The following is a 12,589-nucleotide window of genomic DNA, read 5'->3' as shown; positions in this document are numbered from 1 at the left end:
TATAGGCAGTGTTGCTGTACAGTGCCCAGTATGTACTTTCCCCTATAGGCAGTGTTGCTGTACAGTGCCCAGTATGTACTGTTCCCTATAGGCAGTGTTGCTGTACAGTGCCCAGTATGTACTTTCCCCTATAGGCAGTGTTGCTGTACAGTGCCCAGTATGTACTTTCCCCTATAGGCAGTGTTGCTATACAGTGCCCAGTATGTACTGTTCCCTATAGGCAGTGTTGCTGTACAGTGCCCAGTATGTACTGTTCCCTATAGGCAGTGTTGCTGTACAGTGCCCAGTATGTACTGTTCCCTATAGGCAGTGTTGCTGTACAGTGCCCATTATGTACTGTTCTCTATAGGCAGTGTTGCTGTACAGTGCCCATTATGTACTGTTCCCTATAGGCAGTGTTGCTGTACAATGCCCATTATGTACTGTTCCCTATGGGCAGTGTTGCTGTACAGTGCCCATTATGTACAGTCATGGCCAACATTTTTGAGAATGACACCAAAATTATATTTTCACATGATCTGCTGCCCTCTGGTTTTTATTAGTGTTTGTCTGATGTTTCTATCACATACAGAAATATAATTGCAATCATATTATGAGTACCAATAGGTTATATTGACAGTTAGAATGAGTTAATGCAGCAAGTCAATATTTGAAGTGTTGACCCTTCTTCTTCAAGACCTCTGCAATTCTCCCTGGCATGCTCTCAATCAACTTCTGGACCAAATCCTGACTGATAGCAGTCCATTCTTGCATAATCAATGCTTGCATTTTGCCAGAATTTGTTGGTTTTTGTTTGTCCACCCGTCTCTTGATGATTGACCACAAGTTCTCAATGGGATTAAGATCTGGGGAGTTTCCAGGCCATGGACCCAAAATCTCTGTTTTGTTCCATGAGCCATTTAGTTCTCATCTTTGCTTTATGGCAAGGTGCTCCATCATGCTGGAAAAGGCATTATTGGGCGCCAAACTGCTCTTGGACGGTTGGGAGAAGTTGCTCTTGGAGGACATTCTGGTACCATTCTTTATTCATGGCTGTGTTTTTAGGCAAGACTGTGAGTGAGCCGACTCCCTTGGCTGAGAAGCAACCCCACACATGAATGGTTTCAGGATGCTTTATAGTTGGCATGAGACAAGACTGGTGGTAGCGCTCACCTCTTCTTCTCAGAATAAGCTGTTTTCCAGATGTCCCAAACAATCGAAAAGGGGCTTCATCAGAGAAAATGACTTTGCCCCAGTCCTCAGCAGTCCACTCCCTGTACCTTTTGCAGAATATCAGTCGGTCCCTGATGTTTTTTCTGGAGAGAAGTGGCTTCTTTGCTGCCCTCCTTGAAACCAGGCCTTGCTCAAAGAGTCTCCACCTCACAGTGCGCGCAGAAGCACTCACACCAGCCTGTTGCCATTCCTGAGCAAGCTCAGCACTGCTGGTAGTCCGATCCCGCAGCTGAAACAGTTTTAAGATACGGTCCTGGTGCTTGCTGGTCTTTCTTGGGCGCCCTGGAGCCTTTTTGACAACAATGGAAGCTCTCTCCTTGAAGTTCTTGATGATGCGATAGATTGTTGACTGAGGTGCAATCTTTGTAGCTGTGATACTCTTCCCTGTTAGGCCATTTTTGTGCAGTGCAATGATGGCTGCACGTGTTTTTTTTTTTTAGAGATAACCATGGTTAACTGAAGAGAAACAATGATACCAAGCACCAGCCTCCTTTTAAAGTGTCCAGTGATGTCATTCTTACTTAATCATGACTGATTGATCGCCAGCCCTGTCCTCATCAACACCCACACCTGTGTTAATGGATCAATCACTAAAACGATGTTAGCTGCTCCTTTTAAGGCAGGACTGCAATGACGTTGAAATGTGTATTGGGGGTTAAAGTTCATTTTCTGGGCAAATATTGACTTTGCAAGTACAGTAATTGCTGTTAAGCTGATCACTCTGACATTCACGAGTATATGCAAATTGCCATTAGAAAAAAATAAAGCAGTAGACTTTGGAAAAATTAATATTTGTCTCATTCTCAAAATCTTTGTCCATGACTGTACTGTTCCCTATGGGCAGTGTTGCTGTACAGTGCCCAGTATGTACTGTTCCCTATAGGCAGTGTTGCTGTACAGTGCCCAGTATGTACTGTTCCCCATAGGTAGTGTTGCTGTACAGTGCCCAGTATGTACTTTCCCCTATAGGCAGTGTTGCTGTACAGTGCCCAGTATGTACTGTTCCCTATAGGTAGTGTTGTTGTACAGTGCCCAGTATGTACTGTTCCCTATAGGCAGTGTTGCTGTACTGTGCCCAGTATGTACTGTTCCCTATAGGTAGTGTTGCTGTACAGTGCCCAGTATGTACTGTTCCCTATAGGCAGTGTTGCTGTACAGTGCCCAGTATGTACTGTTCCCTATTGGCAGTGTTGCTGTACAGTGCCTAGTATGTACTGTTCCCTATAGGCAGTGTTGCTGTACAGTGCCCAGTATGTACTGTTCCCTATTGGCAGTGTTGCTGTACAGTGCCCATTGTGTACTGTTCCCTATAGGTAGTGTTGCTGTACAGTGCCCAGTATGTACTGTTGCCTATAGGCAGTGTTGCTGTACTGTGCCCAGTATGTACTGTTCCCTATAGGCAGTGTTGCTGTACTGTGCCCAGTATGTACTGTTCCCTATAGGTAGTGTTGCTGTACAGTGCCCAGTATGTACTGTTCCCTATAGGCAGTGTTGCTGTACAGTGCCCATTATGTACTGTTCCCTATAGGCAGTGTTGCTGTACAGTGCCCAGTATGTACTTTTCCCTATAGGCAGTGTTGCTGTACAGTGCCCAGTATGTACTGTTCCCTATAGGTAGTGGTGCTGTACAGTGCCCAGTATGTACTGTTCCCTATAGGCAGTGTTGTTGTACAGTGCCCATTATGTACTGTTCCCTATAGGTAGTGTTGCTGTACAGTGCCCAGTATGTACTGTTCCCTATAGGTAGTGTTGCTGTACAGTTCCCAGTATGTACTGTTCCCTATAGGTAGTGGTGCTGTACAGTGCCCATTATGTACTGTTCCCTATAGGCAGTGTTGCTGTACAGTGCCCAGTATGTACTTTTCCCTATAGGCAGTGTTGCTGTACAGTGCCCAGTATGTACTGTTCACTATAGGCAGTGTTGCTGTACAGTGCCCATTATGTACTGTTCCCTATAGGTAGTGTTGCTGTACAGTGCCCAGTATGTACTGTTCCCTATAGGTAGTGTTGCTGTACAGTTCCCAGTATGTACTGTTCACTATAGGCAGTGTTGCTGTACAGTGCCCAGTATGTACTGTTCCCTATAGGCAGTGTTGCTGTACTGTGCCCAGTATGTACTGTTCCCTATAGGTAGTGTTGCTGTACAGTGCCCAGTATGTACTTTTCCCTATAGGCAGCGTTGCTGTACAGTGCCCAGTATGTACTGTTCCCTATAGGCAGTGTTGCTGTACAGTGCCCATTATGTACTGTTCCCTATAGGTAGTGTTGCTGTACAGTGCCCAGTATGTACTGTTCCCTATAGGTAGTGTTGCTGTACAGTTCCCAGTATGTACTGTTCACTATAGGCAGTGTTGCTGTACAGTGCCCAGTATGTACTGTTCCCTATAGGCAGTGTTGCTGTACTGTGCCCAGTATGTACTGTTCCCTATAGGTAGTGTTGCTGTACAGTGCCCAGTATGTACTTTTCCCTATAGGCAGCGTTGCTGTACAGTGCCCAGTATGTACTGTTCCCTATAGGTAGTGTTGCTGTACAGTGCCCAGTATGTACTGTTCCCTATAGGCAGTGTTGCTGTACTGTGCCCAGTATGTACTGTTCCCTATAGGTAGTGTTGCTGTACAGTGCCCAGTATGTACTTTTCCCTATAGGCAGTGTTGCTGTACTGTGCCCAGTATGTACTGTTCCCTATAGGCAGTGGTGCTGTACAGTGCCCAGTATGTACTGTTCCCTATAGGCAGTGTTGCTGTACTGTGCCCAGTATGTACTGTTCCCTATAGGTAGTGTTGCTGTACAGTGCCCAGTATGTACTTTTCCCTATAGGCAGTGTTGCTCTACTGTGCCCAGTATGTACTGTTCCCTATAGGTAGTGTTGCTGTACAGTGCCCAGTATGTACTGTTCCCTATAGGCAGTGTTGCTGTACAGTGCCCAGTATGTACTGTTCCCTATAGGCAGTGTTGCTGTACAGTGCCCAGTATGTACTTTTCCCTATAGGCAGTGTTGCTGTACAGTGCCCATTATGTACTGTTCCCTATAGGCAGTGTTGCTGTACAGTGCCCAGTATGTACTGTTCCCTATAGGTAGTGTTGCTGTACAGTGCCCAGTATGTACTGTTCCCTATAGGCAGTGTTGCTGTACTGTGCCCAGTATATACTGTTCCCTATAGGCAGTGTTGCTGTACAGTGCCCAGTATGTACTGTTCCCTATAGGCAGTGTTGCTGTACAGTGCCCAGTATGTACTGTTCCCTATAGGTAGTGTTGCTGTACAGTTCCCAGTATGTACTGTTCCCTATAGGTAGTGGTGCTGGACAGTGCCCATTATGTACTGTTCCCTATAGGCAGTGTTGCTGTACAGTGCCCAGTATGTACTGTTCCCTATAGGCAGTGTTGCTGTACAGTGCCCAGTATGTACTGTTCCCTATAGGCAGTGTTGCTGTACAGTGCCCAGTATGTACTGTTCCCTATAGGCAGTGTTGCTGTACAGTGCCCAGTATGTACTGTTCCCTATAGGCAGTGTTGCTGTACAGTGCCCAGTATGTACTGTTCCCTATAGGTAGTGTTGCTGTACAGTGCCCAGTATGTACTGTTCCCTATAGGCAGTGTTGCTGTACTGTGCCCAGTATGTACTGTTCCCTATAGGTAGTGTTGCTGTACAGTGCCCAGTATGTACTGTTCCCTATAGGCAGTGTTGCTGTACAGTGCCCAGTATGTACTGTTCACTATAGGTAGTGTTGCTGTACAGTGCCCAGTATGTACTGTTCCCTATAGGCAGTGTTGCTGTACAGTTCCCAGTATGTACTGTTCCCTATAGGTAGTGGTGCTGTACAGTGCCCATTATGTACTGTTCCCTATAGGCAGTGTTGCTGTACTGTGCCCAGTATGTACTGTTCCCTATAGGTAGTGTTGCTGTACAGTGCCCAGTATGTACTGTTCCCTATAGGCAGTGTTGCTGTACAGTGCCCAGTATGTACTGTTCACTATAGGCAGTGTTGCTGTACAGTGCCCATTATGTACTGTTCCCTATAGGTAGTGTTGCTGTACAGTGCCCAGTATGTACTGTTCACTATAGGCAGTGTTGCTGTACAGTGCCCAGTATGTACTGTTCCCTATAGGCAGTGTTGCTGTACAGTGCCCAGTATGTACTGTTCACTATAGGCAGTGTTGCTGTACAGTGCCCAGTATGTACTGTTCCCTATAGGTAGTGTTGCTGTACAGTGCCCAGTATGTACTGTTCACTATAGGCAGTGTTGCTGTACAGTGCCCAGTATGTACTGTTCCCTATAGGCAGTGTTGCTGTACAGTGCCCAGTATGTACTGTTCACTATAGGCAGTGTTGCTGTACAGTGCCCAGTATGTACTGTTCCCTATAGGCAGTGTTGCTGTACAGTGCCCAGTATGTACTGTTCCCTATAGGTAGTGTTGCTGTACAGTGCCCAGTATGTACTGTTCCCTATAGGCAGTGTTGCTGTACTGTGCCCAGTATGTACTGTTCCCTATAGGCAGTGTTGCTGTACAGTGCCCAGTATGTACTGTTCCCTATAGGCAGTGTTGCTGTACAGTGCCCAGTATGTACTGTTCACTATAGGTAGTGTTGCTGTACAGTGCCCAGTATGTACTGTTCCCTATAGGTAGTGTTGCTGTACAGTGCCCAGTATGTACTGTTCCCTATAGGCAGTGTTGCTGTACAGTTCCCAGTATGTACTGTTCCCTATAGGTAGTGTTGCTGTACAGTGCCCAGTATGTACTGTTCCCTATAGGTAGTGTTGCTGTACAGTGCCCAGTATGTACTGTTCCCTATAGGCAGTGTTGCTGTACAGTGCCCAGTATGTACTGTTCACTATAGGTAGTGTTGCTGTACAGTGCCCAGTATGTACTGTTCCCTATAGGTAGTGTTGCTGTACAGTTCCCAGTATGTACTGTTCCCTATAGGTAGTGTTGCTGTACAGTTCCCAGTATGTACTGTTCCCTATAGGTAGTGTTGCTGTACAGTTCCCAGTATGTACTGTTCCCTATAGGTAGTGTTGCTGTACAGTTCCCAGTATGTACTGTTCCCTATAGGTAGTGTTGCTGTACAGTGCCCAGTATGTACTGTTCCCTATAGGCAGTGTTGCTGTACAGTGCCCAGTATGTACTGTTCACTATAGGTAGTGTTGCTGTACAGTGCCCAGTATGTACTGTTCCCTATAGGTAGTGTTGCTGTACAGTTCCCAGTATGTACTGTTCCCTATATGTAGTGGTGCTGTACAGTGCCCAGTATGTACTGTTCCCTATAGGCAGTGTTGCTGTACAGTGCCCAGTATGTACTTTTCCCTATAGGCAGTGTTGCTGTACAGTGCCCAGTATGTACTGTTCACTATAGGCAGTGTTGCTGTACAGTTCCCAGTATGTACTGTTCCCTATAGGTAGTGGTGCTGTACAGTGCCCAGTATGTACTGTTCACTATAGGCAGTGTTGCTGTACTGTGCCCATTATGTACTGTTCCCTATAGGTAGTGTTGCTGTACAGTGCCCAGTATGTACTGTTCCCTATAGGTAGTGTTGCTGTACAGTTCCCAGTATGTACTGTTCACTATAGGCAGTGTTGCTGTACAGTGCCCAGTATGTACTGTTCCCTATAGGCAGTGTTGCTGTACTGTGCCCAGTATGTACTGTTCCCTATAGGTAGTGTTGCTGTACAGTGCCCAGTATGTACTTTTCCCTATAGGCAGCGTTGCTGTACAGTGCCCAGTATGTACTGTTCCCTATAGGTAGTGTTGCTGTACAGTGCCCAGTATGTACTGTTCCCTATAGGCAGTGTTGCTGTACTGTGCCCAGTATGTACTGTTCCCTATAGGCAGTGTTGCTGTACAGTGCCCAGTATGTACTTTTCCCTATAGGCAGTGTTGCTGTACTGTGCCCAGTATGTACTGTTCCCTATAGGCAGTGGTGCTGTACAGTGCCCAGTATGTACTGTTCCCTATAGGCAGTGTTGCTGTACTGTGCCCAGTATGTACTGTTCCCTATAGGTAGTGTTGCTGTACAGTGCCCAGTATGTACTTTTCCCTATAGGCAGTGTTGCTCTACTGTGCCCAGTATGTACTGTTCCCTATAGGTAGTGTTGCTGTACAGTGCCCAGTATGTACTGTTCCCTATAGGCAGTGTTGCTGTACAGTGCCCAGTATGTACTGTTCCCTATAGGCAGTGTTGCTGTACAGTGCCCAGTATGTACTTTTCCCTATAGGCAGTGTTGCTGTACAGTGCCCATTATGTACTGTTCCCTATAGGCAGTGTTGCTGTACAGTGCCCAGTATGTACTGTTCCCTATAGGTAGTGTTGCTGTACAGTGCCCAGTATGTACTGTTCCCTATAGGCAGTGTTGCTGTACTGTGCCCAGTATATACTGTTCCCTATAGGCAGTGTTGCTGTACAGTGCCCAGTATGTACTGTTCCCTATAGGCAGTGTTGCTGTACAGTGCCCAGTATGTACTGTTCCCTATAGGTAGTGTTGCTGTACAGTTCCCAGTATGTACTGTTCCCTATAGGTAGTGGTGCTGGACAGTGCCCATTATGTACTGTTCCCTATAGGCAGTGTTGCTGTACAGTGCCCAGTATGTACTGTTCCCTATAGGCAGTGTTGCTGTACAGTGCCCAGTATGTACTGTTCCCTATAGGCAGTGTTGCTGTACAGTGCCCAGTATGTACTGTTCCCTATAGGCAGTGTTGCTGTACAGTGCCCAGTATGTACTGTTCCCTATAGGCAGTGTTGCTGTACAGTGCCCAGTATGTACTGTTCCCTATAGGTAGTGTTGCTGTACAGTGCCCAGTATGTACTGTTCCCTATAGGCAGTGTTGCTGTACTGTGCCCAGTATGTACTGTTCCCTATAGGTAGTGTTGCTGTACAGTGCCCAGTATGTACTGTTCCCTATAGGCAGTGTTGCTGTACAGTGCCCAGTATGTACTGTTCACTATAGGTAGTGTTGCTGTACAGTGCCCAGTATGTACTGTTCCCTATAGGCAGTGTTGCTGTACAGTTCCCAGTATGTACTGTTCCCTATAGGTAGTGGTGCTGTACAGTGCCCATTATGTACTGTTCCCTATAGGCAGTGTTGCTGTACTGTGCCCAGTATGTACTGTTCCCTATAGGTAGTGTTGCTGTACAGTGCCCAGTATGTACTGTTCCCTATAGGCAGTGTTGCTGTACAGTGCCCAGTATGTACTGTTCACTATAGGCAGTGTTGCTGTACAGTGCCCATTATGTACTGTTCCCTATAGGTAGTGTTGCTGTACAGTGCCCAGTATGTACTGTTCACTATAGGCAGTGTTGCTGTACAGTGCCCAGTATGTACTGTTCCCTATAGGCAGTGTTGCTGTACAGTGCCCAGTATGTACTGTTCACTATAGGCAGTGTTGCTGTACAGTGCCCAGTATGTACTGTTCCCTATAGGTAGTGTTGCTGTACAGTGCCCAGTATGTACTGTTCACTATAGGCAGTGTTGCTGTACAGTGCCCAGTATGTACTGTTCCCTATAGGCAGTGTTGCTGTACAGTGCCCAGTATGTACTGTTCACTATAGGCAGTGTTGCTGTACAGTGCCCAGTATGTACTGTTCCCTATAGGCAGTGTTGCTGTACAGTGCCCAGTATGTACTGTTCCCTATAGGTAGTGTTGCTGTACAGTGCCCAGTATGTACTGTTCCCTATAGGCAGTGTTGCTGTACTGTGCCCAGTATGTACTGTTCCCTATAGGCAGTGTTGCTGTACAGTGCCCAGTATGTACTGTTCCCTATAGGCAGTGTTGCTGTACAGTGCCCAGTATGTACTGTTCACTATAGGTAGTGTTGCTGTACAGTGCCCAGTATGTACTGTTCCCTATAGGTAGTGTTGCTGTACAGTGCCCAGTATGTACTGTTCCCTATAGGCAGTGTTGCTGTACAGTTCCCAGTATGTACTGTTCCCTATAGGTAGTGTTGCTGTACAGTGCCCAGTATGTACTGTTCCCTATAGGTAGTGTTGCTGTACAGTGCCCAGTATGTACTGTTCCCTATAGGCAGTGTTGCTGTACAGTGCCCAGTATGTACTGTTCACTATAGGTAGTGTTGCTGTACAGTGCCCAGTATGTACTGTTCCCTATAGGTAGTGTTGCTGTACAGTTCCCAGTATGTACTGTTCCCTATAGGTAGTGTTGCTGTACAGTTCCCAGTATGTACTGTTCCCTATAGGTAGTGTTGCTGTACAGTTCCCAGTATGTACTGTTCCCTATAGGTAGTGTTGCTGTACAGTTCCCAGTATGTACTGTTCCCTATAGGTAGTGTTGCTGTACAGTGCCCAGTATGTACTGTTCCCTATAGGCAGTGTTGCTGTACAGTGCCCAGTATGTACTGTTCACTATAGGTAGTGTTGCTGTACAGTGCCCAGTATGTACTGTTCCCTATAGGTAGTGTTGCTGTACAGTTCCCAGTATGTACTGTTCCCTATATGTAGTGGTGCTGTACAGTGCCCAGTATGTACTGTTCCCTATAGGCAGTGTTGCTGTACAGTGCCCAGTATGTACTTTTCCCTATAGGCAGTGTTGCTGTACAGTGCCCAGTATGTACTGTTCACTATAGGCAGTGTTGCTGTACAGTTCCCAGTATGTACTGTTCCCTATAGGTAGTGGTGCTGTACAGTGCCCAGTATGTACTGTTCACTATAGGCAGTGTTGCTGTACTGTGCCCAGTATGTACTGTTCCCTATAGGTAGTGTTGCTGTACAGTGCCCAGTATGTACTGTTCCCTATAGGCAGTGTTGCTGTACTGTGCCCAGTATGTACTGTTCCCTATAGGTAGTGTTGCTGTACAGTTCCCAGTATGTACTGTTCCCTATAGGTAGTGTTGCTGTACAGTGCCCAGTATGTACTGTTCCCTATAGGTAGTGTTGCTGTACAGTTCCCAGTATGTACTGTTCCCTATAGGTAGTGTTGCTGTACAGTTCCCAGTATGTACTGTTCCCTATAGGTAGTGTTGCTGTACAGTTCCCAGTATGTACTGTTCCCTATAGGTAGTGTTGCTGTACAGTTCCCAGTATGTACTGTTCCCTATAGGTAGTGTTGCTGTACAGTGCCCAGTATGTACTGTTCCCTATAGGCAGTGTTGCTGTACAGTGCCCAGTATGTACTGTTCACTATAGGTAGTGTTGCTGTACAGTGCCCAGTATGTACTGTTCCCTATAGGTAGTGTTGCTGTACAGTTCCCAGTATGTACTGTTCCCTATATGTAGTGGTGCTGTACAGTGCCCAGTATGTACTGTTCCCTATAGGCAGTGTTGCTGTACAGTGCCCAGTATGTACTGTTCCCTATAGGCAGTGTTGCTGTACAGTGCCCAGTATGTACTGTTCACTATAGGCAGTGTTGCTGTACAGTGCCCAGTATGTACTGTTCCCTATAGGTAGTGGTGCTGTACAGTGCCCAGTATGTACTGTTCACTATAGGCAGTGTTGCTGTACTGTGCCCAGTATGTACTGTTCCCTATAGGTAGTGTTGCTGTACAGTGCCCAGTATGTACTGTTCCCTATAGGCAGTGTTGCTGTACTGTGCCCAGTATGTACTGTTCCCTATAGGTAGCGTTGCTGTACAGTGCCCAGTATGTACTGTTCCCTATAGGCAGCGTTGCTGTACTGTGCCCAGTATGTACTGTTCCCTATAGGTAGTGTTTCTGTACTGTGCCCAGTATGTACTGATCCCTATAGGTAGTTTTTGTATATTTTCTGTAGTATATAGAATATGGTTCCAGGCTCACAGTGCCCTTCCCAGAGCAGACCTGCAGTGCCTAGATTCAGCCACTAGATGTCGCTTGTACGCGGTCCACGGCTCTCAGATAAGCGGGCGCAGAGCTGCAGAGCTGGCGTGTACGGAAAGGGTTACTGCAGAGGAGGATGCGGCCGCGGCGGTCGGTGGATGGGAGGAAGACGAGGGAAGCCCAGCATGCTCTATGTGCGGCATATACAGTACACGGCGCATCCTTCTCCGAGGGGCTGCGTGTGTACATGTGCATGCGAGGGGGCGTGGCCTCCGCTGGGTGCGCTGCCTCGTCTTGCCGGCGGTGGCAGCACTGAGCCGGAGAGACAAAAATAGCCCGAAATTTGCGGAGAAATCTAAGGCTTGTGTGTGAGGGAGGGAGAGCAGCATTAGGCTGGTTTCCAGGAGGAGCTTTGCTCTCCCCCTCTCCTCTCCCTCTTTTGTGTTATTTATAGACTCCCCTCTTTTATACTCCTTCCCTTCATGCGACGTGATGTGTCCCCGGCATTGCTGACACCTGGAGGAGCGGAGCCAGGAGGGGAGCGCGGGTGCAGCACCGGGAGGACCAGCGCACGAGCACACCGGCTCCGGGACTATTTTTAGCGGCGGTCTTCCCGTCGCAGGAATATAACCTAGAGATCGGGGGAGGCCGCCGTGCTGCGCCTTTCTTCTAGTGAGCGACATCCGCAGGATCCGAGCGCAGACATGGGCTGCCTGGGCAACAGCAAGACGGAGGATCAGCGCATAGATGAGAAGGCGCAGCGAGAGGCCAACAAGAAGATCGAGAAGCAGCTGCAGAAGGAGAGGCTGGCCTACAAAGCCACACACCGGCTGCTGCTGCTGGGTGAGAGGCCTGGGGGGCACCGGGAGCAGGAGGGGGAGGCACCGGGAGTGAGAGGGGGGCAGGAGGGGGAGGCACCGGGAGTGAGAGGGGGGCAGGAGGGGGAGCACCGGGAGTGAGAGGGGGGGCAGGAGGGGGAGGCACCGGGAGTGAGAGGGGGGCAGGAGGGGGAGCACCGGGAGTGAGAGGGGGGGCAGGCATCGGGAGCAGGAGGGGAGGCACCGGGAGTGAGAGGGGGTGGGGCAGGCATCGGGAGCAGGAGGGGGGGGGGGAGGCACCGGGAGTGAGAGGGGGGGCAGGCATCGGGAGCAGGAGGGGCAGGCATCGGGAGCAGGAGGGGGAGGCACCGGGTGTGAGAGGGGGGCAGGCATCGGGAGCAGGAGGGGGAGGCACCGGGTGTGAGAGGGAGCAGGAGGGGGAGGCACCGGGAGTGAAAGGGGGGGCAGGTACCGGGAGCAGGAGGGGGGGGAGAGGCATCGGGAGTGAGAGGGGGGCAGGAACCGGGAGCAGGAGGGGGAGGCACCGGGAGTGAGAGGGGGAGCAGCGGGAGTGAGAGGGGGGCAGGAACCGGGAGCAGGAGGGGAGGCACCGGGAGTGAGAGGGGGTGGGGCAGGCATTGGGAGCAGGAGGGGGGGGGGAGGCACCGGGATTGAGAGGGGGGGGGGGCAGGAACCGGGAGCAGGAGGGGGGGGGGGAGAGGCACCGGGAGTGAGAGGGGGGGGGGGCAGGCATCGGGAGCAGGAGGGGGAGGGGGGAGGCACCGGGAGTGAGAGGGGGGGCAGGAACCGG

General features: G+C 49.1%; 1 protein-coding gene across 2 annotated transcripts in view; it reads left to right on the top strand.

The window, feature by feature from the left end:
* Window positions 1-12,589, top strand: part of GNAL (G protein subunit alpha L) — a 386,284-nt gene that overhangs the window by 174,069 nt on the left and 199,626 nt on the right. Inside the window, exon 1 of one of the 2 annotated variants that reach the window (XM_069731024.1) lies at window positions 11,089-11,803. The exons of the other annotated variant lie outside the window; for it this stretch is intronic. Coding sequence (XP_069587125.1) covers window positions 11,665-11,803 — 139 coding nt within the window. The 5' untranslated portion in view covers window positions 11,089-11,664. Of the gene's footprint in view, window positions 1-11,088; window positions 11,804-12,589 lie in introns of those variants that run through there. 2 annotated transcript variants of the gene reach the window in all.

The sequence above is a fragment of the Ranitomeya imitator genome, chromosome 6 (assembly GCF_032444005.1).
Source record: "Ranitomeya imitator isolate aRanImi1 chromosome 6, aRanImi1.pri, whole genome shotgun sequence".
NCBI classification, from domain to species: Eukaryota; Metazoa; Chordata; class Amphibia; order Anura; family Dendrobatidae; genus Ranitomeya; species Ranitomeya imitator.
The sequence above is the reverse complement of the archived record's forward strand: the minus strand, read 5'-3'. Positions and strand labels throughout refer to the sequence as shown.